A 26550-nucleotide genomic window follows, 5' to 3' on the forward strand; every position below is an offset into this window, starting at 1 on the left:
CCTTCTCGGTTTTAAAAAAATAAATAAATAAATGGTGACATAGCACGCTGCAAATTAAAAAGAAAAAAGGGAAAAAAAATCAAAGATGTCATGTTACAAGATTTGAATCACCAAAAGACTGGCTACTCACGACTTAATATGTTCACAAAATATATAAGCTCTTAATGCTAGGATTAACTTAGGGATGTTTGATGACCCCGTTAAATGATTAAAATTAATGAATTCAAGGTCTATATGATAGTCCCCCTTTTTTTTTGTAATTCTTGTTTTGGGGTAATTTTAGACAATCAAAAAACGCCAATACTTGAGCTGCCAAAAGAATAAGCTTTTTCTCCTGGGGAGCAATTCACAAAGGCGACTTTTGAAGTAGCAAGGCAACAGACTTTGCTAGCCTTTTTGAGAATGTCAGTGCTACATTTAGAAAATGTTACTTGTAGATTTTGTTCACTCTGCATCTTCACTGTATCTATCTTTTGGCGCCTTGACTTGAGGAGCTTTGTGTTCAATCGTTATCACTTTGCAATTGTTAAAGTCAACCAATTAATGCAGCTCCTAAAGTCCTTAGGACATGTGGCTGCTAAATGCCTGGAAACTTTGAAATGCCATGTATCCAAGGATGTACAAAGGCAAGTAGATATTCCACTTAAATCTAGTTTTTGGGAAAGTAATTAATTTAATAGTAAAAAAAATGACTCAAATTATAAATGGTCTGGTATTCATTGGTTCGATTTTAATAGATCCAAGCCACCATCGCCATTTCATTTTTGCATTTTTTTTTTATATCAAAATGGTCTTACTCGTCAGATAGAATAAGTTCTAGTTCACAAAAAATCAGCACGTGCAATATTTGTGTGCTTCTCTTTAGTGGTCCTAAGGAAGGGAGTGTTTACCAACTGGGGTTGGGCCAAGTGGTAAGCAGCTTGGTTCCGCTTAAACAGGTCTCGGATTCGAAACATGGCGTATGCAGCTACCCTTGTTGGGAGACTCACCCACCACAGTCAGGTGTGCGACCCGGGTCGACCAACGGATTAGTCAGGGTAAAGCCCTGGATACCGTGGCAGGCAACCAAAAAAAAAAGGAAGGGAGTGTTTTTCCCTTCTCGGTTTTCAAGAAAAAATAAATAAATGGTGAAATAGCACAACTTATAAAAAAAATGTCATGTTACAAGATTTGAATCACCGAAAGAAAGATTGACTATTCATGACTTATAAGTTCACATAATATAAAAACTCTTAATGCCACGACTAAATTAGGGATGTTTGATGACCCTTTTAAATGATTAAAATTAATTAATTCAAGGTCTATATGATAGACCCCTTTTTTGTAATTCTATTTTTTTTGTGTAATTTAGGCAACCAAGGACCGTCAATACTTGAGCTGCCAAAAGAATAAACTTTTTCTCCGGGAGAGAAAATCACTAAGGCGACTTCTGAACCAGTAAGGCAACAAATTTTGCTGACCTTCTTGAGAATGCCAGTATGACGTTTAGAAAACGTTACTTGTAGACTTTGCTCTTTCTGCATCTTCACTATATCAATTTTTTGCTGGCCCCTATTCCTTTTCTCCTCCGTCATTGCTTAATTAAGATTCTAGGAATAAGATGGAATTGGAGCTTCCCAATTCTGGGAATGTATAGAATCGAAATTCAGGCTTCAAAGTTCAAGAAGTTCAAGAAGTTAGAAGTCGAAGAAATTCTGGCTGTTGAAGCTCTTCCATCGCCTTGACTTGAGGAGCTTTCTGTTCAATCGTTATCACTTTGCAATTTATGGCTTTATGCCAATTGATGCAGCTCCTTAAGTCCTTTTGACTTGTGGCTATGATAATGAACTTTATCATTGAAATACTTACTATGCTTGCAAAGTCTCCTGAATTTGCTAAAATCCAAAGACCTCATGTGCTAGTAGGAGAAGCATTAATTAGTTTAAATGCGATGAATATCGTCGGAAATCATGTATAGGTACAAGAACATTGGGAGTTTAGCCTTTTATAGCTATTGCTCCATGCATTTTTTTAAAGGTCTATCTAACATATGCTTATTGGATACTAGTTAAAATATATTTCAAAGGTTAGATTTTCAAAAAGTAAGATTAATTGGAAAAATGTATAAATAATAGTAATTATTAATGTGTGCATATACGTGATAGATTAGGTAGAATTTTGGTGTGTTAACGGATGCTCATTTGGGCTCCCATTAGAAAAACTTTTTTTTTTTTTTTTTATCAAATTGCTTCATGCATTTATTTATGACAAATTAAATTTGTTTCTAGTGCTCATTTATTTCTCCACGAATGAGTGGAGTAAATCAGAACTAAATCAATAATGCCATATAGCTCACATTATATGGAGCCATTACAAAAAACAACAAATTTTCGTTATTCCAAGAGTTAGCCTTAAAAATGCCAAGGTGGTGAAATAATTTGCAAATTGAAATCCAAACAATTAAAAACATAATACAATGAAAAAAATTTCATTTATTCGATGGCTGCTAAATGCCTAGAAACTTTGAAATGTCAAGTAATACGAGCTATCCAAGAATGTCCAAAGGCAAGTAGATATATAAACACTTAATTAATCTAGTTAATGGGAAAGTAATTAGCAGTAAGACAACCACACAAATTATAGAACGGCTAGTATTAATTGTTTCGGTTTTAATAGATTCACGCCACTGCTGCCATTAATGGTCCTACGTGCAATGTCTGTGTGCAATATCTGTGTTCTTCTCCTTAATGTTCCTACGGAAGAAACTGTTTTTCCCTTCTTGGTTATCAAGAATAAATAAATGGTGACATAGCACCCTACAAGAGAGAGAGAGAGAAGAAAAATCAAAGGTGCCATGTTACAATATTTGAATCACCAAAAAATTGGCTATTCATGAAAATGATTGATGATAAAAAAATTTCCAAACTAGTTTTCTTGATTTGTTCTGTTTCACTATCTGTTGCAGAAAATTCCTCAACAATATGACAGGGATGTTCTAAAAGAGGTGCCTAAAAGAATAATCCTTGAGAGTCCGTATGGAAACCGTTGGTCTGTTAAAGTAGCCAAGACTGACGATGGTGGTGCCTCTGGGAGATGATTGGCAGAAATTTGTGGAATATAACTTGCTGCAGGAACATAACTTTCTCATTAGAGCTAGCTAGGTGCTCCACTGTTCAAATTTTTGGAGAAAGTGGATTGGAGAGGGATCGTGCATCTATCCCGAGAACAAATCAGGAAGTTCCAAACTCAGGTATCAAAAACTTGGATCAACATACTATACTTGTTCGACCAAGAGGGAATGGTTAGAGTAGAGAAGAAGGTGCGAAATTGCAGGAATTCTTCTCATCATCCTTTCTTCGAGACACACATCAAACATTACAATTTAGACCACCTTTTTTTTTTTTTTAATGGTATGGTTATTTTTATTTCCAAAAGAGTGCTTCCACGGTCATTAATATTTTCTAAGGTCTCATCTAACCCACTATAATATTTTTCACTTTATGAAATGACAAAAATATCTCGACAAATGTAGCGTGCAGCTCAAGTGCCATGAACTCCATATATTAAGATAAAAAAAAAATAGTGGAAATGTCCCAATTGGCCACTTTTAGGAGTTTAGTGGGTCAATTAACATGAAAAATTATATATAAAAAGAGATTTTGAAAAAATTTAACAGCCATTTGTCCACTTTACACAAAGATTATTTCAATTAATGCAGTTGCTGAAGTCCATAATCAATTGGTCATAAATTATGTCAATGGGCATTACGTTTACTTTGCAAACTCTAATCTCTTCTAACGTGTATATTTGCTTGCATCCAACATTTCAAACTAATGTGAAAATCATCAATTAGTTTACATCCGATAAAATATTGGATTAGTATTTTTATACATTGACAGTGTATACAATATTACCATTAAATGTATGATAACTCATTTGAATTTCAAATTTTGCTCATATGTTATGTTTTCAACTATAATAGTGCATACACTGTCAGTGTCAGTGTATATAAAATTTACTCTAAAATATTCTTCAAAATCATGTAAGAGATTACATGCTTAGCCTTTTGGTAATTATGGCTCCATTTATTTAAGGAACCAAGAGATTCATGCTTAGCCTTTTGGTAATTTTATGGCTCAATTTGTTTGAATTGGTAATAACTTAATTATAACTTGACTTTGCTTTCAGGCTGTGCTTCATTTAATTTCTTATGGATGAGTTGAGGAAATCAGCACTAAATGTGATGACGTATAGCTCACGTCATAATGAACACGTCACAGATAATATCCATTTCTCTTTATTCCAAGAGTTACCCTTAAATTGCCTGGATGTTCAACGAATTTGCAAACTGAAATCTTATGTCTTTGTTAGGGATGATAACCATTAATTTCTCTTAGTTTCTAGGAAGGAATTCATATTGGAAGACGCTAAGCAAAAGTGAATCTTATTTGTCCAAAGGTTTGGGACGGCTTTTGATGAACACAACTGAGAAATAATAGTCTGAAGTACTTTATTTGTCTTATCATGTTTACTTGAAAAGGGGAAAAAAAATCTCATTTATTTGATGGCTGGTAAATGCCAAGGAACTTGGAAATGTCACATAATACAAATTATCCTGGAATTTTACCAAATAAGTAAATGTGTGTGTATGTCTATATATCTACTATAAGTGGATATTTTAATGCATGCCTAATTGAGCAGCATTTATAAGTCAAGTTTTCTTTCAGGTTGACCCATTTAATTAGTTAATATTAATAAGATCGTTATTTTCCAAACTTTCAAAATAGACATATCTTATGTAATTATTTCAATTAGGCATGTTTTCTACTCCTACTTGGCATGCCTAATTGAACATTATTTATGATTAAAATTTTGTTTTAGGTTGTCCTATTTAATTGGTTAGTGTTAATAAAATCATTTCTTTCCAAACTTTCAAAATAAACATATCTTATACACTTAATCATATATCTTTAAAATCTTACGCTTTAAAAAAAATCACCACATCTTCTAAAATTTTTTCATTTATCTTCTTCTATATTAGATTTTATCTTATTTTATTTTATTTTATAAGAATATTTACTTTTTTTTTTTACGTAGATAGTATCTATTTCTTTTGATCATGATTTAATAAACCTGTTATCGATTGTCAAAAGTCAGATATAAAATAATCCATATCGACAAAATAAAAAATTTCATTCTCATATCAGATTAACCCCAAATTTGAAATCCTATTCCCGTCCTTATAAAATTTATTAGCAAGTAATGATGTCAATCATTTCAAGAACTATTTAGTTCATCTACTGATTTCTACTTTTTTTCCTTGAGGAACTTTATGCCTCCTTATGACGATTTAGTAATGATTATTTTGATACATCAATTTTGTAATAGGTTTTAAAAATTTTTGCCCACCTTTTTAGGTTTTTTAGGTGTATAAGGTTATTTTTGAAACTGCAATGCTCTTGCGTGATGTTTTTGTTGACTATAAGAATGCATTGTAAGTTCTTACTTTTTTCATGCTTTCTTATTTGCTTTATTTATCGAATCTTTTTTTTTAATGTAGGCTTAACTTTGTACCAAGAAGATTGCATTTGAACATCTAACCTTTCGATCATGAAAATGTACAACGTATGTGTAAGTTCTTCTAATTTACATTAGTTTAGTTAATTAGTTCATTGCTTTCTATGCCTTCTTTTTTTTTCTTTCCCTAATTCTGCTTTAATTAATCGATTATGTGTGCCAAGGAAAGTAAGACAGACTTGCATGGTAAGCAAGATAAAGGTTTTTTTTTTTTTTTTTTTAGAGAAACAATATGTAGGTTTTTAGAAATTAGTTCACTCCTACACACACACATACATATACACACCTAATATTGTTCCCAAATCTAATTTTTGCCCAATTCATATTTCTCTGCTTTTCCTTCTTTAAATTAGAATATAACGCAATATTATGTATTTATTTTTATGCTCTCTTTCTTTTAATCCTATCTAATAGTTCTATGTATCTTTAATTTATTAAAAGTTTTAAACACTCTATACTAGGTAAGTGTTAAAATTTTTCCTAATCGCTATAAACTATATCAACCTGTACAACACAAGTTAAAGTCCAGTACATACTTTAAGCTAGTTGGTAGGGGGAGGCTTGTGTTGGGCAGTACTGTGGGAGGGGTTCTAAATACAAAAAGAAAGAAGGAAAGAAAAAAAAAAGCTAGTTGATGGGGAAGTAATTTATAAAACAAAAATGATTTAAACAATAAAAGGCCAAGTACTGAATGCATTCGTCTTAAGAGATCCATGCTCCACTTACATGTCATTTGTGCATTTAATATATTGAGTTGAGCTCGAGTTGAGTTTTTACTGAACTTATTCGCTTCCCTTGTAACCCTACTTTACAAGAAGAAAAAGTTTGGAGAACTTCATTGTGAACAAAAACCTATTTCTTTGCAAACCTTAAAAAAAAAAAAAAAAAGTTTTAGTTCACAAGTAATATGCGCACTTCTATTTGTTGCTCCTAAACGAGAGTCTTGCTTAATATATACCTATCGATGTTGTAACGATGAATGTTGTCTCTATATCCTAATTTGGAAAAAATAATCACTGTAATTACCTAAATTTGGAAATGATTTAATATCATATCTTTTGAACATGGGCTTGTCTGTAATGTGTATACCTTGATCTGTAATTTCATTTACTCTATCTGTTAAAAATTGAAGATATAGATTGAGCCTTGATCCTATGGAGAAAAAAAGGATAAATAACAATATAATCTATTAATTTTGTGTGGTCTCGAGTTTAACATAACGTGTATACAAGTTTACTTGGATTTTTATCGAATTTTTTTTGTCACCGTCGGTGGATGCTATATGTTTTGTTAAGCTTCTAGTTTCAAAATAAGACACCAACCTTCGAAAATTGTATGTAAGAAGTCCCATAAGCAAAGAAATTATAGCATTGGCATTTTGGTCAATTTTATGTGGTTTAGATACATGAAATATTTGAACTAAAAGATAAAGTAGCCCTACAATTATCTTCGTACGAACATGCCAAACTTTTGAAGAGTTATTAAAACTGGTCTCAGATAACCTTAAAAAATGATAGAGTAGGCATTTTCAGTCAGTACTTGAACTTTAGTTGTTCCCAATAGTAGAGGTTTATGACCTCCTTTACACTATAATGTTTTTCAGTTTTATGGATTAAGCGGGCATTCTCCATACCAGAATCCCTGCTAAAATTCTATGGTGCTTTACAGAAGAAAATTATATAAGGCAATTAAGATTAAATTTTGGAATACAATTCCAAAATTCTGTCTAGGACAAATCTGATCATTATAAACTCAGACAAAAGGAAGTACATTTTGAAATTGCATCAAATGAAATACAACATTGCCAATAGCACTATTGCAAGGTACAACACCAAATCACAACATCACAGCTGAAACACACAACAATAGAGAAAACTAAATCCTACACGTTGGATCTACAAGGTGCTAATTAAAGACAAGAAGGAAAAAGCCAACAACATTAGTGCATTAATGGGATAAAAACGAAAAATAACAACCATTAGTTAATAACATCTAAGAAAATCTGGAAATCTAGATCTGGAACCAGATGAACCACCATAGCCACTGCTGAATCCTTGAAATGGTTGAGGATGCCTAGTTGCAATAGCAAGAACTGATGAAATTGGACTAAAAGAAACCGAAGTTTCCGCTGCAGAAACTACGGTGTCATCCTCGATTGAACTACTAACATTAACCCTAGAGGGACCAGCAGCTGGGGTAAATGCCATGCTGCTTGATGGTTTAGATTGAAAAAGATCATAAACACTAGGGCCATTTTCCCTAGCATTGATGCCAAACTGGCTCATTCCATAATGATTGATCCCTTTGGGAATTGGAATTTGGTTTCCATACTCAATTCTTGTTTTTTCAATTCTCCTTTAACAAATCGTTGGAGCTCAAGCAAGGCTAATTGCGGCAGTTGCTCTAGTTGCTTCAAATTGAGCTTATCAACAGTGATGAATTTGGCCAACTTCCCTTTACAGCTTAAGGGTTTCTCTTATTTTCTTGTTAGCTTGGCTGACTTTCAAGGATAGCGAGCTGGCTGTTTAGATTTTGAACACTAACCTTGCGATGGGCCTCCAAAAGTTGGTACGAAGGATCAACTGGTATGAGTTTGGGATTCGAAACTGTGAATCATTGCATCAATGCTTGGTCTGCCAAAAGAATATATAAGGTTTCTCTCTGGGAGAGAAAATAACTAAGGCGACTTCTGAACCAGTAAGGCAACAGATTTCGCTAGCCTTCCTGAGAATGCAAGTATGACGTTTAGAAAATTTTACTTATAGGTTTTGCTCATTCTGCATCTTCACTGTATCAATCTTTTGGCAGCCCCTAGTTTTTTTCTCCTGCACCATTGCTTAATTAAGATTCTAGGAAAAAAGATGGAATTGAAGCTTCCTAAGCCTAAGAATCTATGGAATCGAAATTCAGGCTTCAAATTCAAGAGGCTCAAGAAGTTAAAAGATAGAAGTTCAAGAAATTCTGTTCCATAGCATGCTTGAGGAGCTTTCTGTTCAATTGTTAAGGTAACCAGGCTTTATGCCAATTAATGCAGCTCCTAAAGTCCTTAAGAGATGTGGACAACAACTATCATAATGAATTGTGCCATTGAATTATTTACTATGTTCTCATCTTTTCGGACCTGAATTTGCTAAAATCCAAAGATCTCAAACTAAGATTTCTGCCTAATTTGAGAAGCATTGATTAGTTTAAATGCAATTAATTAGTTAAATGCGATTAATATTGTCAGAAATTATGTATAGGTACAAGAAAATTAGGGGATAATATATTTAGCCTTTTATAACTATTGCTCCATGCATTTATTGTATGGCTTGAATAAACTTTGTTTTCAAGCTATGCTCACTTATATCTCCATGAACGAGTTGAGTAAATCAGAACTAATCAATAATGCCGTACTGCTCACATCATATGGAGTCATTACAGATGACAACAAATTTTCTTTATTCCAAGAGTTAGCCTTAAAAATGCCAAGATGGTGAAATAATTTGCAAATTGAAATCTAAACAATGAAAAACATAATACAACGAAAAAATATTTCATTTATCTGATGGCTGCTAAATGTCTAGAAACTTTAAAATGTCCTGTAATACGAACTAGCCAAGAATGCACAGGGCAAGTGGATATCATCTTTAAAATTTTTAAGCGGGTCACATCTTAATATTGTGCTTTTTTTAGTATGATTTCCTTAACAAAAATGCTACTTGATGTAGCCTTTACCAACTCTGCAGGGTCAACTATTTATATACTTCGTATGCTATGGAAATTTTACTCTCTGAATCAAGCGTAGTTACAACGTACTACTTCATATGGTCTTCAAAACAGTAATGGATGGGATAGGATTGAAATGGTGCTTCTCAAGTCTAATTAGAATGGGGTGGAAACAAACAAGGATGAGGTAGGATGGAAATGGTTCTTCCTAAGTCTAAGAATGGGGTGGAACCAAAATAGTATGAAAAAAGGGGGAAAAAAGTCGAGAAGAAAGTAACTATTGAATTGGCAAATAGGTAAAGAAATTTTTTTAAAAAAAAGGAATTTCTTAGAAGAGATGAAATTTCTTAGAATAAGAATTTTGCATTGCTTTTTCTAATTAAAAATAGTTTCTTTTTATTCCTTTTTACCCATTCAAGAATATAATAGTTTTATCATGACTATTTTTTGTAATTTTTCTTCCTTTGTGGTTCTCGAAATGTAAATCCAATTACTTTATTTCTAACATACTTATATTCTTTTTCCAAAAGATTAAGGATCACGAGAATCATCTTTGTAATAGCTTTTTTTTTCTAAGAAATTTCTTTTCTTTATTGAGCGCTTCCATAGTCATTAATCTTTTCTAAGTCTTAGTTAACCCTTTATAATATTTTTCATCTACGAAATGACAAAAATACCCTAACAAATGTCGTGTGCAGCTAGTGTGCCACGAGCTCTATGTTATAACAAAAGAATAGCCGAAATGACCCAATTGATCACTTTTAGGAGTTTAGTGGGTCAATTGACATAAAAATTATATAGAAACTAATAGAGATTTTGAAACAATTTAATAGCCTTTCGTCCAATTTACACGAAGATTTAATTCAATTAATGCAGTTGCTGAAGTCCATAATCAAGTGGTCATGACAATGGACTTTACGTCTACTTTGCAAACTCTAATATTTTCGAACATACATTTGCTTGCATCCAACATTTCAAACTAATGTGAAAAATCATCAGTTAGTTTACAAGAAACCAAGAGATTACATAATTAACCTTCTGGTAGTTATGGCTCCATTTATTTGATTTTGTAATAACTTAAAACTTGACTTTGTGTTCAAGCTGTCGTTCGTTTAATTTCTTATGGATGAGTTGAGTAAATCAACACTAAAATGTGATGACCTATAGCTCACACCGTAATGAAAACTTCACAGATAATAACCATTTCTGTTTATTCCAAGAGCTAACCTTAAAATGCCTAGATGTTCAAGGAAAGTTGCAGTGACCTGAGTTTCTTGACTATTATGCATGAAAAGTTGCCATAATTTTCTTCCTCCTTTTATTTGTTGTTAGTGATGGAGATGTCTAAATTCTTTTCCGGTTGGGATTTTCCTTTTTCCGACGATATTCATTTTCCAGAAATTATCTTGTTTTTCAGTACATTTGGAACTGGAGAATTTCATTCATGTCTTTTTGTGCTTCTTCTTTGCATGCAGATTTAAGGAGATCGATATTCTTATCGGTTATCAAATTAGTAGAGATCATATGCAAGGAACGAGTTGAAGAAATTTGGTGATTTAAGGTGTCCCTCTTCGTCTTTTGACGGTAGCTGAATTTGTTTGGCAAAGAATTTGGCTAACGACATTATTGTTTTATTTGTTTCCGTGATGCCTAATGCTGCTAAATTGCTGCACGTATTACGCACTTATGTTCAATTATAACGAAGTATATTGTCTCAAAATTATTTACAAGTTAGCTGATTCAAAATTTTGGTATTAGTTCTTTGAATTCCATGCAAGTAATGAATTAATTATTTAAACTCTCTAGGAAAAAACTCTCTTCCTTCTCTCTATTCTTATTCTCTCTAATTTCTTAACTAGTTCATGGCTGCCCTTCAGCCGTCGGCTGAGGGGCAAGGATTATCACCTACCAAAAAAAAATCTTTCTCTCAATTATTTTCTCAGTCGGCAATATCTCCTATCCACATTCAGCAGGCTTCTGTCTACAAGGGAGAAGCTGCGGTAGTTTTTTCTAAAGCAGATGCAGACAAACTTGCAGCGCCGTTTCAATGGGCTTTGGTGGGAAAATTTTCACACGGCCGACCTTCTTTGGAAGATATTCGAAAGTTTTTTGCTTCTTTAAACCTGAAGGATCATGTTTCTATTGGATTGATGGATTATAGGCATGTTCTCATTAAGTGCATGGCTGAAGCTGACTTCAACAGAATTTGGATGCGAGGGATTTGGCAACTGGGTAAATATCCGATGCGTGTGTTTAGATGGACAAGGGAGTTTCATGTGCTTAGGGAATCATCTCTGGCTCCGGTTTGGGTAGTTCTTCCAGCTCTGCCTATTCATTATTTCGACAAACATTCATTATTCTCCATACTTTCTCCAGTAGGAAGACCACTCTTCCTAGATTCGGCAACCGCAGCTGGGACTCGACCAAGTTTGGCCAGGGTATGTGTGGAACTCGATGTAGCGAAATCTTTTACACAAAGAGTTTGGGTGGCTGTTGAAGGTGAGTCTGGATTCTGGCAACGTATTGTGCCAGAGAATATGCCATTATATTGTTCATCTTGTTCACGTTTGGGTCATTCCCAAGAGCAATGCAAGAAGAATGTAACTGAGGTTGGGTCTCGGTATCTATATAAGCAAAACATGAAGCTGCAGAGGGATCTACCATTAGAAGTTAATAATATTCAAGTGTCAAATTTAGACCTTGTAAACAACCCAGATGCTAACTTGAACAAAACAACAGATGCCGTGACTGATTCCGACGAAGTGCAGCATCCTGAGATGGGCAATTATGCTGAAAAACTCAAAGGTGCAGTGGTGGAGGAAGTCTGTACTGCCACAAAGGTTCAGGAAGTTAGTCAGCCTGATGATCACCTTAGTAAGCTTGGAGTATCTAAGTTGTCGTCCAATGCTGAATTTGAACAACCACACAATGATCTTGCATTGGAGCTGCCGATACGTGAGGATCGAAGGGAAATGGAAAACCAGCTGGACAAGGCCCACGGGAATGAATACCAAGGGACCCGTTCTGAAACTAATATAATTCCCACAGACAAACTTCTTTGTAAGGCTGACAGAAATTCTCTTCATCATCTATCTGATCACCAAGTGGTGATAGTTGCTGCATCCAAGCCGACAACATCTGATGTGCAAGGGAATTTTAATACGACTCATATGAGGGAGCAAACACTTGTTGGGGAACAATTGACTATGCAAAAGCAGTTAGAACAGGTCCACGAAAATGATGAAGGGACCCAAGCTACATCGTCTGAAGCATCAAAAGTGAAACTTCAGTCCACTGCCGACAATAACTCTTTGGAGCATCTCTATGTTGAGTTGCGAGGAGTGGAGAATTACGGTCCTACAGAGCATGGGATAGTGGAGGTTAATTCACCAACTGTTGCAGGAAATTTGTCTCCCAGACCGGGTGTCCCACAAGAAAATTTGCCGGAATCATCAGGTCCTTCTTTAACTATTCATCAATCAGGGGTGGCTGACCGTAATCCCAAACAAAAAAGGACAAAAGGTTTGAGGGCTAATTTGCAAACCGACAGAATTTTGCGCTCACGGTCAGAGACATCTTCCAACAACTCATTCCAGGTTCTTTCTCATGATTAATGGCATTTTTTGGAATATTAGAGGAGTAGCTAAAGCACCTAATCTACGAAGATTAATCAATTTAGTACGGACACATCATTTCCAATTTGTTGTGATTTGTGAGCCAAAGTTAGACGTATCTAAAATACAGACCATTCGTCTACGTCTATTATTTGATTACGTGCTTGTTAATTGTTCAAGTGATATTTGGGTGTTCTACAATAATCCTTTCCTTTGCTCGATTGTTGGTAATTCTGATCAGCATATTTCTCTACATGTACAAAGTCCCCTAATTCCTTCTCCAATAATTATGTCCTTTGTCCATGCTAAATGCTCAGTTGACGAGCGGCGTGACTTATGGTCCTCATTGTTAGCTGATAAGCCTAGTTTTCTTCCTTGGTGTATTGGGGGTGATTTTAATGTTATTGTGGCACCTCATGAAAAAAGGGGAGGTCGTCCATTTGCTATAACAGAAGGAGTGGAATTTCTGTCTTTCATGGAGGAGGCTGGAGTATTTGATGTTGGCTTCTCAGGACCCAATTTTACATGGTCAAACAATCGACGAAGTAGAGCTCGGATTTCAAAGAGGTTAGACAGGTTCTTAGTCAACGGGGCATGTCTGGATCTTTCTTATAACATTTCTGTCCTTCACTTGGCTAGACATCCATCTGACCATTCACCGTTAAAGCTCTCATTTGTTGCTCAATCAGATGCTAAGCCGCGTCCATTTCGATTTTTGAATGTGTGGACGACTAAACCACAACTCTTGGAGGTGATAAGCCAGGCTTGGAATCAAGATGTCAATGGATCTCCGATGCGTGCTCTATGTTCTAAATTATTAGCAACAAGAAAAGCTATTCAGACATGGAACAAAGAACACTTTGGAAACGTGATCGATAATATGCGATCTGCGGAAATGGCGGTGCAACGGGCAGAAGAAGTAGTAGATCAAGATGATTCCGAGGAGTGCCAGATTGAACTCAAAAAGGCTCAGGCGGAGCTGAGACATGCATTATCAATTGAAGAACAATTTTGGAGGCAAAAGGCCAGGGTGAAATGGCTTCGACAGGGAGATACCAATTCAAAGTATTTTCATGCGATAGTAAGACAAAGACGGGCTCAAGCTATGATTTATCGTATCAAAAAAGCCAATGGTGTTTGGGTGGACAATGAAGCTGATATAGCAAGTGAAGCAACCACCTATTTCTCTAAACTTTTCTCGGATTCTTTGGGATCATCTGCAGATATGCTACACCTAATTCCACCTATGATTTCGGGAGAGGATAATGTGAAGTTGGAAGAAATCCCTTCAATTGAAGAGGTTTTTAGAGTCCTGAAGGCAATGGATGAAGAAAGTGTTGCTGGCCCAGATGGATTCACGGGAAAATTTTTTACTTTTGCATGGCCAGTCATCGCCCAAGATGTCTACAAGGCGGTACTCAGTTTTTTCTGTGGAGCAGAACTTCCTCGTTTCATCACCTCTACTTCAATTGTTCTAATTCCAAAGGTGCCAAATCCTCAAGATTTTTCTCAATTTAGACCCATCAGCCTATGTAACTTCTTCAACAAGCTATTATCAAGGATCTTGGCAGACAGAGTGGCGGAAATATTGCCAAAAATTATTTCTCCCCAGCAGACAGGATTTGTGAAGGGTCGTAATATAACCGAAAACTTCCTACTTGCACAGGAGGTGATATCGGGTATGGCGAAAAAGAATAGAGGTGGTAATGTGGTTATGAAACTAGACATGTCTAAGGCATATGACAGAGTGGCATGGGGTCATATTATCAATGTTCTGAGAAGGTTCGGTTTTGGTGAGAGATTCATTGATATGGTTTGGCGACTGATTTCTAATGTCTGGTTTTCCGTCATTATAAATGGATCCTTATATGGTTTTTTCAAATCTTCGAGAGGACTCCGTCAGGGTGACCCATTATCACCAGCATTATTTATTATAGGGGCAGAGGTGTTATCTAGAGCACTGAATAATCTTGTCATGCAACCAAGATTTGTGGGTTTCAAAGTTCCATATGGATGCCCGTCTATTACTCACTTGGCATTTGCGGATGATGTTCTTATTTTTGCAAATGGATCCTCATTTTCCCTGAAGGCTATCATGAAAGTGTTAGATGATTATCAAAGATGTTCGGGCCAATTAATAAATGTACAAAAAAGCTGTTATCTAGTTCATCCATCTGTATCAATGGCAAGACGACGGCTGCTTGATCGCATTTCTAGGTTTGCCCGCAAGTCATTTCCAGTACGCTATTTAGGGTTTCCGCTCTACATTGGAAGATGCAAATCATCTTATTTTGGAGAAGTTTGTCACGCAATACTAGCAAGGATTCTGTCTTGGAAATCAAGGTTACTTTCCTTTGGAGGAAAAATTATTCTAATCAAGCATGTATTATCTTCAATACCAGTTCACCTAATGTCAGTGACGTGCGCGGAGTATACATATACAATTAAGCTCATCCTAATCAAGTTTTACATTTATAAACTCCTAAATACCCCACACGCGATTTATCGCAAGTATACGAATCGTGAGCGAGTATAGGGTATTAAGGGTCGATCCCACAAGGAAGATTGCAATTACCGGTACTACTAAAGCTTCTCTATTATTTAGACTATCAATGAATTATAACAAATTAAAGCCTACTGAAATTATACAAGAAAATAACAAATGAAAGCTCCTTAGGTTGTGGTATCCCTAACTACTCATGCAAGTGTTATATTTGGATCATTGAGTACTACATCTAGGCTAGTTATGGTGTAATTTCCTTATGCATTTGAATCCTACTTTCGTAGTGAATCAATTATACTTATAACTAATCCATACCTATTCTCATGGTTATGAAATTAGCTACAAGTTCATTTCTTCAATGAAATTACATGAAATGAATCACTAAAAACCACATAAGTGCACCTCTACTTTCGTGAGTGTACTCCCTATGTTTAGCACTTCTTGAACTAGTGTTAAATCTCAATTTTCATTGCAGAAACAACACCTTAAATAATCACAATCAATGGTACCAGATTAATCATGATTTAAAGAGCCAAAGTGCTAAATAACTTGCTCAAATTATAGCAGTCAAATAACCAAATAATAAACACTAACAATTATAGAAAGTTCAACCAAACCCAAGGCTTAAACTTTAGAAACACATAATGAACACAAAATCCAGAACTTGTATATTAACTAAAATTGGAATCAAATACAAAAGATAAAGAATTTAGAAGGAATACAACCCTTGTCACATGAGCTTTCTTCCTTGCCTTCTTCATCCTCCATCTTCATCCTAATCTAGATAATAAACAAGAATGGAAAAGCTACACTACTCTATACTAAGCTAAACTAACACTAGGGAGATGAAAGAGCTACATTTCTGCAACTTCAAGCTTCTCCCGTATGTCTCTCTATTTTTCTGCTATGAACTCCCCATCTCCTTTTTTTGCAATGAATTTGGCTATTTAATGATGAAAGGTGGTCAAGAAATGAGGATTACATCTCCCTTTTACAGCTGGGAATGTTTCTCACATGTCTAGCATCCAATGTGAGTTGGTGGAGGTGAAATTGAGTTTTACGCGTACAGAGCAGCCTTTTCTGACCAGTGATCCGAGCTGCTACAGTACCTCGGATCCGTATGGATCCGAGCTCGGATCCACTAACCCAGAAACAACCGAGGGTTCGGATGAATAGTGGATCCGAGTGTGGATCACTTGCTCTGTTTTTGGCCCAACTTCAACCGATCTTTTCTTGATGATAAAAGCTGATTTAGCTCTTGACCAAAACATTAAACTTGTAGCCCTTTGAGTTAGCTTTCCAATGCATCAAGAATCACCTCATTTGGATCTGTGTAGGCTGAGAAATGACTGAAATACCCTTACCTGCTCATTGCCCTGTTCCAGTTTCGACCAGTAGAAATTTGCTATTGTAATTCGGCATTTTGACCTGGAAAACCTTCAAACTGGATTTAGATGTCTTCACCAAAGTTGTAGATCTATCTCTTATCTTCAAATGGGTTCAAGAATCATCCCAATCCGATCATTGTAACTCAAGTTATAGCCGAAATATGAAAATGTGTCAAAACTGTCAAAATACACAAAATCCAAGTAAAAAGTGATAAAAACCTCATTTAATCACTTAAAAGCATTTTTCACCAATTATAACCAAAATGATTCATATTCTTCCAATAATATAACCAAAGTGACTAAAAATAATATAAAATGTCATACAATTATTACGTAAATTAGTCACTTATCAAACTCCCCCACACTTAAATCATTGCTTGTCCTCAAGCAATTCACACATAATCAAATGCAATGATTCAAGAGGTGAAACAATATATGCACTTTGTCCAATTTAATTCCTCAAGACTTGGAAAATAATCATTATACAATTATTCAATTTACACTAAATACTTATAATATCAAGTAAAGGAAAGATAATTATACCCTAAATTCAACAAGTTAAACTTAATCTCTTACCCTAACCTAATTTCACAAATAAGCAACCCACATAGTCGATTTATAGCCTTCCTCCTCCTATAATCATCCTTTTTCTCAAAATTTTACATCTAAGAGGGATTTATTCATACTAATTTTACTTAATTAGTGAGAATGCCTTTTTACGCGAAAATCGACACTTTTAGGTGAAGATTCCCGGTTACTCAACATTTCACTTATTCAAGTTGCAATGCATACTCTTAATTCAAGTACCTTTTTACGCGAAAATCGACATTTGTAGATGCCAACCCCCGGTTACTCGGTACAAAAATCATTGGAGTAGAATAATTTTTTCTTTCTTTTCTTCTCTTTTTTTTTTTTTTTTTTAAACTAAAGGACAATAAATAGATATTCCCTCTTAGAAAATATATAAGACTAATCAAAGGAGGAGTATAACCTTTTATCAACTATGTCAATCACTTACTTGCAAAATTAAGTAAAGAGAAGAAATCTCATTAAACATGTAAAATTATAGGCATAATTTTCCTCACTTTACCAAATATACTTTCTAAAATGTAAAAATTCTAATTGCATAATAACTATTTCCAAGTTAAATGAGGACTAAACCTTCCAAAATACACATAAAGTTTCAACAATTGGAAGAATAAAAACATTTAAAGTTGGAACAAATTAGCCCTTTTTGAATGAAAATGCAAAAATTTGAAAAACTTTTGGGCCATAGTGACATATTGGACAAGATGTTAGACAAATTTTGACGGAGTTTCCCCATATAAATGGAAGAAAACTCCCTGCCAACAAACCCAATTTCAGGCAAATTATCCACATGGCAAATAATTCAAACACAATTCCAATATTTCTAAGCATTTAAATCCACAAAATATCATCACATAGCATTAGAATGCAAGTTCACATATTTCCTCCCCCACACTTAAACTTCACATTGTCCTCAATGTGAGAAAAGGAAAATAAAGAAAGAGTAAAAGAAAATACTCCCCTTATGACTTGCGCAATCCGAATCCATGTCCAAGTAATGAATTTCCAACTTTACTTGAAAGAATGGAGACTTCAATTAATGCACCTTGAAAAAAAAACAAAAATACAATTCTTAAGAATAAAAGCTTGCAACCAACAAGAAGAAAAGTGGAGTTGAAGGAGGAAAAAGAGGGAAGAATGAAGAAAAGTGGTCCGAGGCTTCGTTTGGAAAGGATCCGAGGTCGTTTTTGAAAGGATCCGAGGTCGGATCATGATAAGTGAGCTCGGATCAAGAAGCTCGAAATTTTTCTCTGATTGCAGAAGTGGATCCGAGGCCTTGGATCCATATGGATCCGAGCTCGGATCAAGAAGCTCGAAGTTTTTCTCTGATTGCAGAAGTGGATCCTTGGATCCATTGAATCTGCACTTATTGCAGAATTTTTGCAATTTTCAGTTTGACCTCAATTCTTCAAAATACACCCTAGATCATTTCTATGTCAAAATAAATCATTCACGCACATGTAAAATGATCTAAACATGCATTCTAAACCTCTTTAATGCATCAAAATTCACAATTACTGAATTTGAGGTATTGAGATCTTTGATCAAACTTCGCCTTTTTCACCTCATTTGGTCACTTTTGCATCTTTTTCCAAAACCTACAAATGAAAAATAACAAAATAACTCAAACTTATACTTTAAACATAAAATCACTCCAAAGTAACACCAACTTAAACAAGCATTGGGTTGCCTCCCAATAAGCGCTTCTTTAAAGTCAATAGCTTGACTATATCACCTCATTTTTCAAGGAGGCTTAGTTAACGAATAATCCACCATTTTAGGCCTTGGTGGATCATTGTAAGGTGACTTAATAGAAAAAGCCACATGAACTAATGATCTGAGAGATGGAAGTGACTTACATATTCCAAGTGTTCCATAGATATTACCTTGAATATGCACCACTTGAGAACTTACCAAAGGAAATGTCATGAGAGTATCTTGGGCAGGAATACCTTTAGAACCTATACTTTCACTGCACTCCTCAAGAGGGGTGAAAAATGAGTCATTAAAACTCACCTCTTGAGGCTCAAAGTTAGTTCCAAAGATATTATCATGTGAAATGGACATTTGCTCATTGAAACACAATTGAGATTCATCATTTTCATCAAAATGCAACCCATTTTCACATACAACATTCCCATCATTCATGCTAGGATCATTTTGCACATTATTAGAGGAAATAACTTCACACAATGCATTCAATTGCTCATGTATTCGACCAAAGTGAGAAGCTAATTCATCTATTCTTTCCTCAATCCTATCAAAACGATCGGAAGTTGCATTTGCTAGCTTTTCTATTGCTAAATCAAATTGATTAGAAAAATTTTCTACAGCTAGCTCCCAAGATGCATTAGAATCATTAGCTAATGGTTCACTTTCTAACTCCCAAGGTAGAGGTGTATTAGCTAACTTCTCTATTGCCAACTCCCAAGATGGTTTTGATTCATATTGGACACTTTCAGGTTGGTGATCATAAAAATATGAATTATCACTATAAGTACATTGATTATTCCAACCATAAGCAGGAGAATTGCTCCAATTAGCACTATATTGATCAAAACAAGGATTGTAATGCTCTAATTTATCATAATAATCCACATTTTGTGCTTGCATACATGTATTAGTAGCATGATAACCTCCACACAAGTCACAAATCACATGATAAGAATTAAAAACATTAACATTCCTCCTCTGCTCAATTTCATGCATCATGGTGTCCATTTGAACTTGTAACTTAATTACATCAAATTTTGCCTTTAAGCACCTTAAACCATCTTCAAAAGACATACATTCAGTAAATTCTTGGTTACCTCTATTAAAGGAGCTTTGCACTTGGTAACCATCCATTACCAATCTTCCATTTCTCAAGCATTGTCCTCCAAATTGACCTACCCTTCTCATTACCTAAAATTGCTTTTAAACAACTTAAGAGCAAAATTAGTAAGAAGAATAGGTGATAAAATGCATACACACAGAAAATACTAAAATGACAGAAAATAACATTCACACAAAAACTAATAAAATGTCTAAACTAATAAAGTTACTCTTCACACCGATATTGCCAAATCTTCCCCGGCAACGGCGCCAAAAACTTGACGTGCGCGGAGTATACATATACAATTAAACTCATCCTAATCAAGTTTTACATTTATAAACTCCTAAATACCCCACACGCGATTTATCGCAAGTATACGAATCGTGAGCGAGTATAGGGTATTAAGGGTCGATCCCACAAGGAAGATTGCAATTACCGGTACTACTAAAGCTTCTCTATTATTTAGACTATCAATGAATTATAACAAATTAAAGCCTACTGAAATTATACAAGAAAATAACAAATGAAAGCTCCTTAGGTTGTGGTATCCCTAACTACTCATGCAAGTGTTATATTTGGATCATTGAGTACTACATCTAGGCTAGTTATGATGTAATTTCCTTATGCATTTGAATCCTACTTTCGTAGTGAATCAATTATACTTATAACTAATCCATACCTATTCTCATGGTTATGAAATTAGCTACAAGTTCATTTCTTCAATGAAATTACATGAAATGAATCACTAAAAACCACATAAGTGCACCTCTACTTTCGTGAGTGTACTCCCTATGTTTAGCACTTCTTGAACTAGTGTTAAATCTCAATTTTCATTGCAGAAACAACACCTTAAATAATCACAATCAATGGTACCAGATTAATCATGATTTAAAGAGCCAAAGTGCTAAATAACTTGCTCAAATCATAGCAGTCAAATAACCAAATAATAAACACTAACAATTATAGAAAGTTCAACCAAACCCAAGGCTTAAACTTTAGAAACACATAATGAACACAAAATCCAGAACTTGTATATTAACTAAAATTGGAATCAAATACAAAAGATAAAGAATTTAGAAGGAATACAACCCTTGTCACATGAGCTTTCTTCCTTGCCTTCTTCATCCTCCATCTTCATCCTAATCTAGATAATAAACAAGAATGGAAAAGCTACACTACTCTATACTAAGCTAAACTAACACTAGGGAGATGAAAGAGCTACATTTCTGCAACTTCAAGCTTCTCCCGTATGTCTCTCTATTTTTCTGCTATGAACTCCCCATCTCCTTTTTTTGCAATGAATTTGGCTATTTAATGATGAAAGGTGGTCAAGAAATGAGGATTACATCTCCCTTTTACAGCTGGGAATGTTTCTCACATGTCTAGCATCCAATGTGAGTTGGTGGAGGTGAAATTGAGTTTTACGCGTACAGAGCAGCCTTTTCTGACCAGTGATCCGAGCTGCTACAGTACCTCGGATCCGTATGGATCCGAGCTCGGATCCACTAACCCAGAAACAACCGAGGGTTCGGATGAATAGTGGATCCGAGTGTGGATCACTTGCTCTGTTTTTGGCCCAACTTCAACCGATCTTTTCTTGATGATAAAAGCTGATTTAGCTCTTGACCAAAACATTAAACTTGTAGCCCTTTGAGTTAGCTTTCCAATGCATCAAGAATCACCTCATTTGGATCTGTGTAGGCTGAGAAATGACTGAAATACCCTTACCTGCTCATTGCCCTGTTCCAGTTTCGACCAGTAGAAATTTGCTATTGTAATTCGGCATTTTGACCTGGAAAACCTTCAAACTGGATTTAGATGTCTTCACCAAAGTTGTAGATCTATCTCTTATCTTCAAATGGGTTCAAGAATCATCCCAATCCGATCATTGTAACTCAAGTTATAGCCGAAATACGAAAATGTGTCAAAACTGTCAAAATACACAAAATCCAAGTAAAAAGTGATAAAAATCTCATTTAATCACTTAAAAGCATTTTTCACCAATTATAGCCAAAATGATTCATATTCTTCCAATAATATAACCAAAGTGACTAAAAATAATATAAAATGTCATACAATTATTACGTAAATTAGTCACTTATCAGTCAGCTGCAGTTATTCCCAGTTCGGTGTTAAAAACTATAGAAAAGGCATGCTCGGCATTCCTGTGGGGATCCTCACCCGAGGAGTCGAAGCTTCATTGGATAAGTTGGCCTCAATTGTGCTATCCAGTTGAGGAAGGGGGAATTGGATTTCGGAGATTATGTGACGTCTACATAGCCTTTTCCTCCAAGTTATGGTGGAAATTCCGAACAGAATCATCACTGTGGTCAACCTTCATGAAAGCAAAGTATTGTAAATGTCTGCATCCTTGTCAGGTAGAACTCAGGCCAACGGATTCGGCAATTTGGCGAAGGATGATCAATGTGAGCAGACAAGTGGAACTCTCAATATTATGGGTGGCCAAATATGGGGCGTGTCATTTTTGGTACGATAACTGGTTGGGGAGTGGTGCATTGTTTCTAAAGGTTCCGGTTATCCCAAATTTGACGTTCCGAAACTTCGTAAGCAACGGCCATTGGGATTTGAACCTTCTTTACCATACATTGCCAAAGGAAATTGCTTATTCCATTTCAGAACAAATGGCCCCAGAAGAAGGAAGTATAGCTGAAGTCATTTGGATGCCCACAACAACTGGAAATTTCTCTCTACACTCAGCTTTTGGGGATATTAGGCAGGCCCGACCCACGTCTATGGTATTTGCTTCCATTTGGCACCCTCGGATACCTGTGAAAGTTTCATTTTTCATGATGAGACTTCTTCTGAGGAGAATACCGACACCGGATAAGCTTCGTAAATTTGGTTTCCATTTGCCGTCAAAGTGCTTTTGCTGCACTGAGGCTTCTGAGGAGTCTATTGAGCATTTATTCTCCAATGGACACATTGCGTCATTACTTTGGAATTATTTTGGAGGGTTATGTGGAATAAAATTCTCAGGATCTTTTCTACGAGCACGCATAGTAGATTGGTGGTTGTTTTCACAGGATTCTGAGTTACGAAGGCTTATTTGTCGTATTCTTCCTAGTGTAATTTGCTGGCAGATTTGGAAGGCAAGGAACAAAGCAATGTTTGAGGGTGTCCAGATGCAATCATCAGCCATTCGCCAAGCCATCTTCTCAGAAGTCCAATCCATGGTAGGAATACATTTTAAACAACTGATAAGACTACAATCTTTTTGTCAATTGTATGATTGGTCAAATGCACCTGGAGGTACAGTTGTATATCAAGGTATCCGCTGGGAAACCAAAGAGACAGGGAGGTATACTCTTAACACGGATGGATGTGCTAAGGGTAATCCAGGAATAGGTGGAGGTGGGGGCATACTCCGGGATTCCACTGGATTGCCAATGATTGGTTTTTCGGCATATCTGGGAGAAACTACATGTCTCCGTGCAGAGGCTTGTGCTCTTCTTATTGGTCTTCAGATCTGTATACATAAGGGTTTTGGAAACATATGTGTACAATCAGATTCATTGGTTTTAATTGGGATCATTCAACGTCGTACTCAATGTCCGTGGAAAATTCGAAGATACGTCAACCAGATTTGGCAGTTATTAGATGATCCATCTAGATTCACGCACTGCTATCGGGAGGCTAACACAGTTTCTGATGCTTTATCTAATGTGGGTATATCTCATCCAGATAAACAAATTGAGATTTATGACACCTTCAGTACATTCCCAAGGTTGCCTCGTGGGGCAATCCGTTTGGACAGAATAGGGATACCTTCAATTAGAAAAATGAGGATTATGTAAGAGGAATATTTTGTTATATTTTCCATGAATAAATAAATAAAAAAAAATTTGATAAAAAAAATGAATTAATTAAGATATAAAGTTCTTGCAAAGAAGAATTGATCCAACAATCAAAAGTTGGCTCCCTTGATAAACTGACAGGGGGGGACCGAAGTTTTGTGCTAATTGAGCCAAGCCAATGTGTGGCCTGCTCCCTATTTGATGAAGATTTCCAATAATTGGCCATGGATTTGGACCTGGTGGGAGAGAAGAGCTTCTTTTGTATAGGATGAACAAGAAGATGGGCAGTAGGAAGAGGAGAGGGAGAAAAAAGATACTGATATCTGCTGTGAAGCAGCTGCTAAAATTGAACGCATGCCGGTTCATTATTGCTGTGTAAATGGTTGTTTACTACAAGAAAAACAGATGCTCTATGTTGTGGAAGGTTAGAAGGATATCTATAAGTAGATGCATGCATCATTTTCAAATAAGAAAACGTGAAAAACCGGACAATGAAATAAATTAGTGTTTAACTGGGGCAACTTGAGATTGAATATAATCTATTCCATGCATATTGTAGAATCTCTCCATCAAGAGTCAAGACAAGTCATTTAGCGTGTTTAAAATCCAGAGCTGCTCACCCGATATTTGGGCCCATAATTCCAATAGATCCATATTAATTGTTGGAACGTCTTTCTCAATGTTTCTTATAAGGTTGATGATCCCAGCTAAATGTATCACTAATCTACAAACCCGTGTGTACCACGACCAGATCTATATTGATAAAAAAGATTAATGGATCTAGAAATATAAAAGTATGATCGTCATCTTGAACCAGGATGGAGAGTAAAAAGCGTTATGATTTGTCTAAGCTTAAATCCCATCCAAAATGCTTATAGGAAAACAGTAATAACTACAATAATAGGAAATGGTTTTGACCTGAAAATTCACTTTCCTTAAAAAAATTTGCCCCCACTATTCTACTACCTGGTTTGTAGCAATTCCCTCTAGAATTAACAAAATCAACCAGAATTTCCACACAGTTGTATGCAGAAATTCTCCCAAAAACGGTTTAGAGAATTTCGTTTTGAACAATATAGAAGAATAGTAAAGCAGAAGTAAAAGTAAGGCCTATGTTATCTGAACACTATTATTTATAACGTTCAGATACCCCAAAAGAAATGTCATGTCTTTTGAAAATGTATTTCTTCATGAATAGGTACCTTTTAAAATGAATGGACATTTAACGGTTGTATGCATTGTATCACCAGATACAACCCCAAAAGAAAACTGTTTAGTTAAGAATAAATATTAAAATGAAATTAATTAAAATTAATTTCGGTTCCTAAGACCCAAATGCCAATCTTTTGACCATTAAATTTATATTTTAATTTAATAGTCAACATGACAAATGCATGTGCAATTTTGAAGTTTCCCTCCAAAATTTCCTATCAACCAAATTGATTTGAATAGGTGTACACTTGATTATAAACCTCTTCCTTACTTCACATACTTTCAATAAGGGATTTATCACTAACTATTTCCAACAGAGGAAACACCAACTTGTTGTAAAAGGTATTAGATATCTTGGCATTATGAAAATGTATCAGCTAATTGTTTCATTGGGTATGTTACATGGGCCAAATATCAAACTCTGGAAAGCGTAAGTGCACAAACAACACCTGAAATTGGTTTGGATCTTCTGTTACATATTTTTATATTACAGAACTTTTTAAAGTAACAAGTGTCTTATTAAGAGAGATATTTTAAAAGTTAGATACATGTTTTTATATTGCAGAACTTTTTAAAGTAACAAGTGTCTCGTTAAGAGAGATATTTTAAAAGTTAGATTCTAAATCATTATTGGATGGGACACGTATTAATCATTATTGGATGGGGTTCCCAATGAAGTTGAACCCCAATTAGAAATGGTCCTAAATTCCACTAACAAACCAACATTTTAACAAATATAAAAACTGTAGACCCTCCTAACCCAAGAGAATGAGTCAATTTGAGACATGACATATTTTTTTTATTCAGATTAAAAAAACAATTTTTTGTTAAATGACCGAAATTTCCTCGGGAAAGAAAACTGACAAGATCAACAAGCTTCTTCTCAGAAAAACAGAGAGGCAACTTTACGAAGGACCTAAAAGTCGACCACCAATAATTGTCCGTACATTAGCTATCATCAATTGCTAGCATCACATCAACTGAATTACTACATCTCTAACAATTCCGATTAATCTCTAATAAGAAAAGCAAAAAAGAAAAAGAAAAATGATCATATCTAACAATTCTGATTAATCTGAATTACCTCATCTCAGAACAGCCAATAGATCTTCCACCACCATCTTTTCTCCTTACTTTCCATCTCGTCAACCTTCTTGTTGACCCGTTCAACCTCATCCTTCAGTTCTTCAATCCCTCATTTCAACTCCTTCACATCACCACCTATTTGTTTTACGGACTCTTTCAGGGAACTCTCTGTTTCTAATACGTGGATTCATCTCCTTGTGAGGTAATCCGAAACATGTTGATATATCTTCCTCAACTTGTGCCGAATGCCTCCTCCAAAGAAGCC

The 26550-nt window shown here is 35.3% G+C and overlaps 2 protein-coding genes across 2 annotated transcripts; both read left to right on the plus strand.

Annotated features, from left to right (window-relative positions):
- Positions 1–11126: 11126 nt before the first annotated feature.
- On the plus strand, positions 11127–12878 carry LOC113783186. The gene has a single exon (XM_027329251.1). It carries the CDS (start codon positions 11127–11129, stop codon positions 12876–12878), a length of 1752 nt encoding a protein of 583 aa, XP_027185052.1.
- A 289-nt stretch (positions 12879–13167) lies between these two features.
- On the plus strand, positions 13168–23987 carry LOC113783187. The gene is made up of 2 exons (XM_027329252.1): positions 13168–15117; positions 22278–23987. Exons 1-2 carry the CDS (start codon positions 13168–13170, stop codon positions 23985–23987), a joined length of 3660 nt encoding a protein of 1219 aa, XP_027185053.1.
- Positions 23988–26550: the final 2563 nt, after the last annotated feature.

This window comes from Coffea eugenioides, chromosome 9 (genome assembly GCF_003713205.1).
Source record: "Coffea eugenioides isolate CCC68of chromosome 9, Ceug_1.0, whole genome shotgun sequence".
Taxonomy (NCBI): domain Eukaryota; kingdom Viridiplantae; phylum Streptophyta; class Magnoliopsida; order Gentianales; family Rubiaceae; genus Coffea; species Coffea eugenioides.

Coding starts and splice junctions, on each gene's coding strand:
- LOC113783187 (XM_027329252.1), top strand. CDS start 13,168: ATGTCCTTTGTCCATGCTAAATGCTCAGTTGACGAGCGGCGTGACTTA. Junction 15,118..22,277: donor TTGCCCGCAAGTCATTTCCA/GTACGCTATTTA, acceptor GTCACTTATCAG/TCAGCTGCAGTTATTCCCAG.
- LOC113783186 (XM_027329251.1), top strand. CDS start 11,127: ATGGCTGCCCTTCAGCCGTCGGCTGAGGGGCAAGGATTATCACCTACC.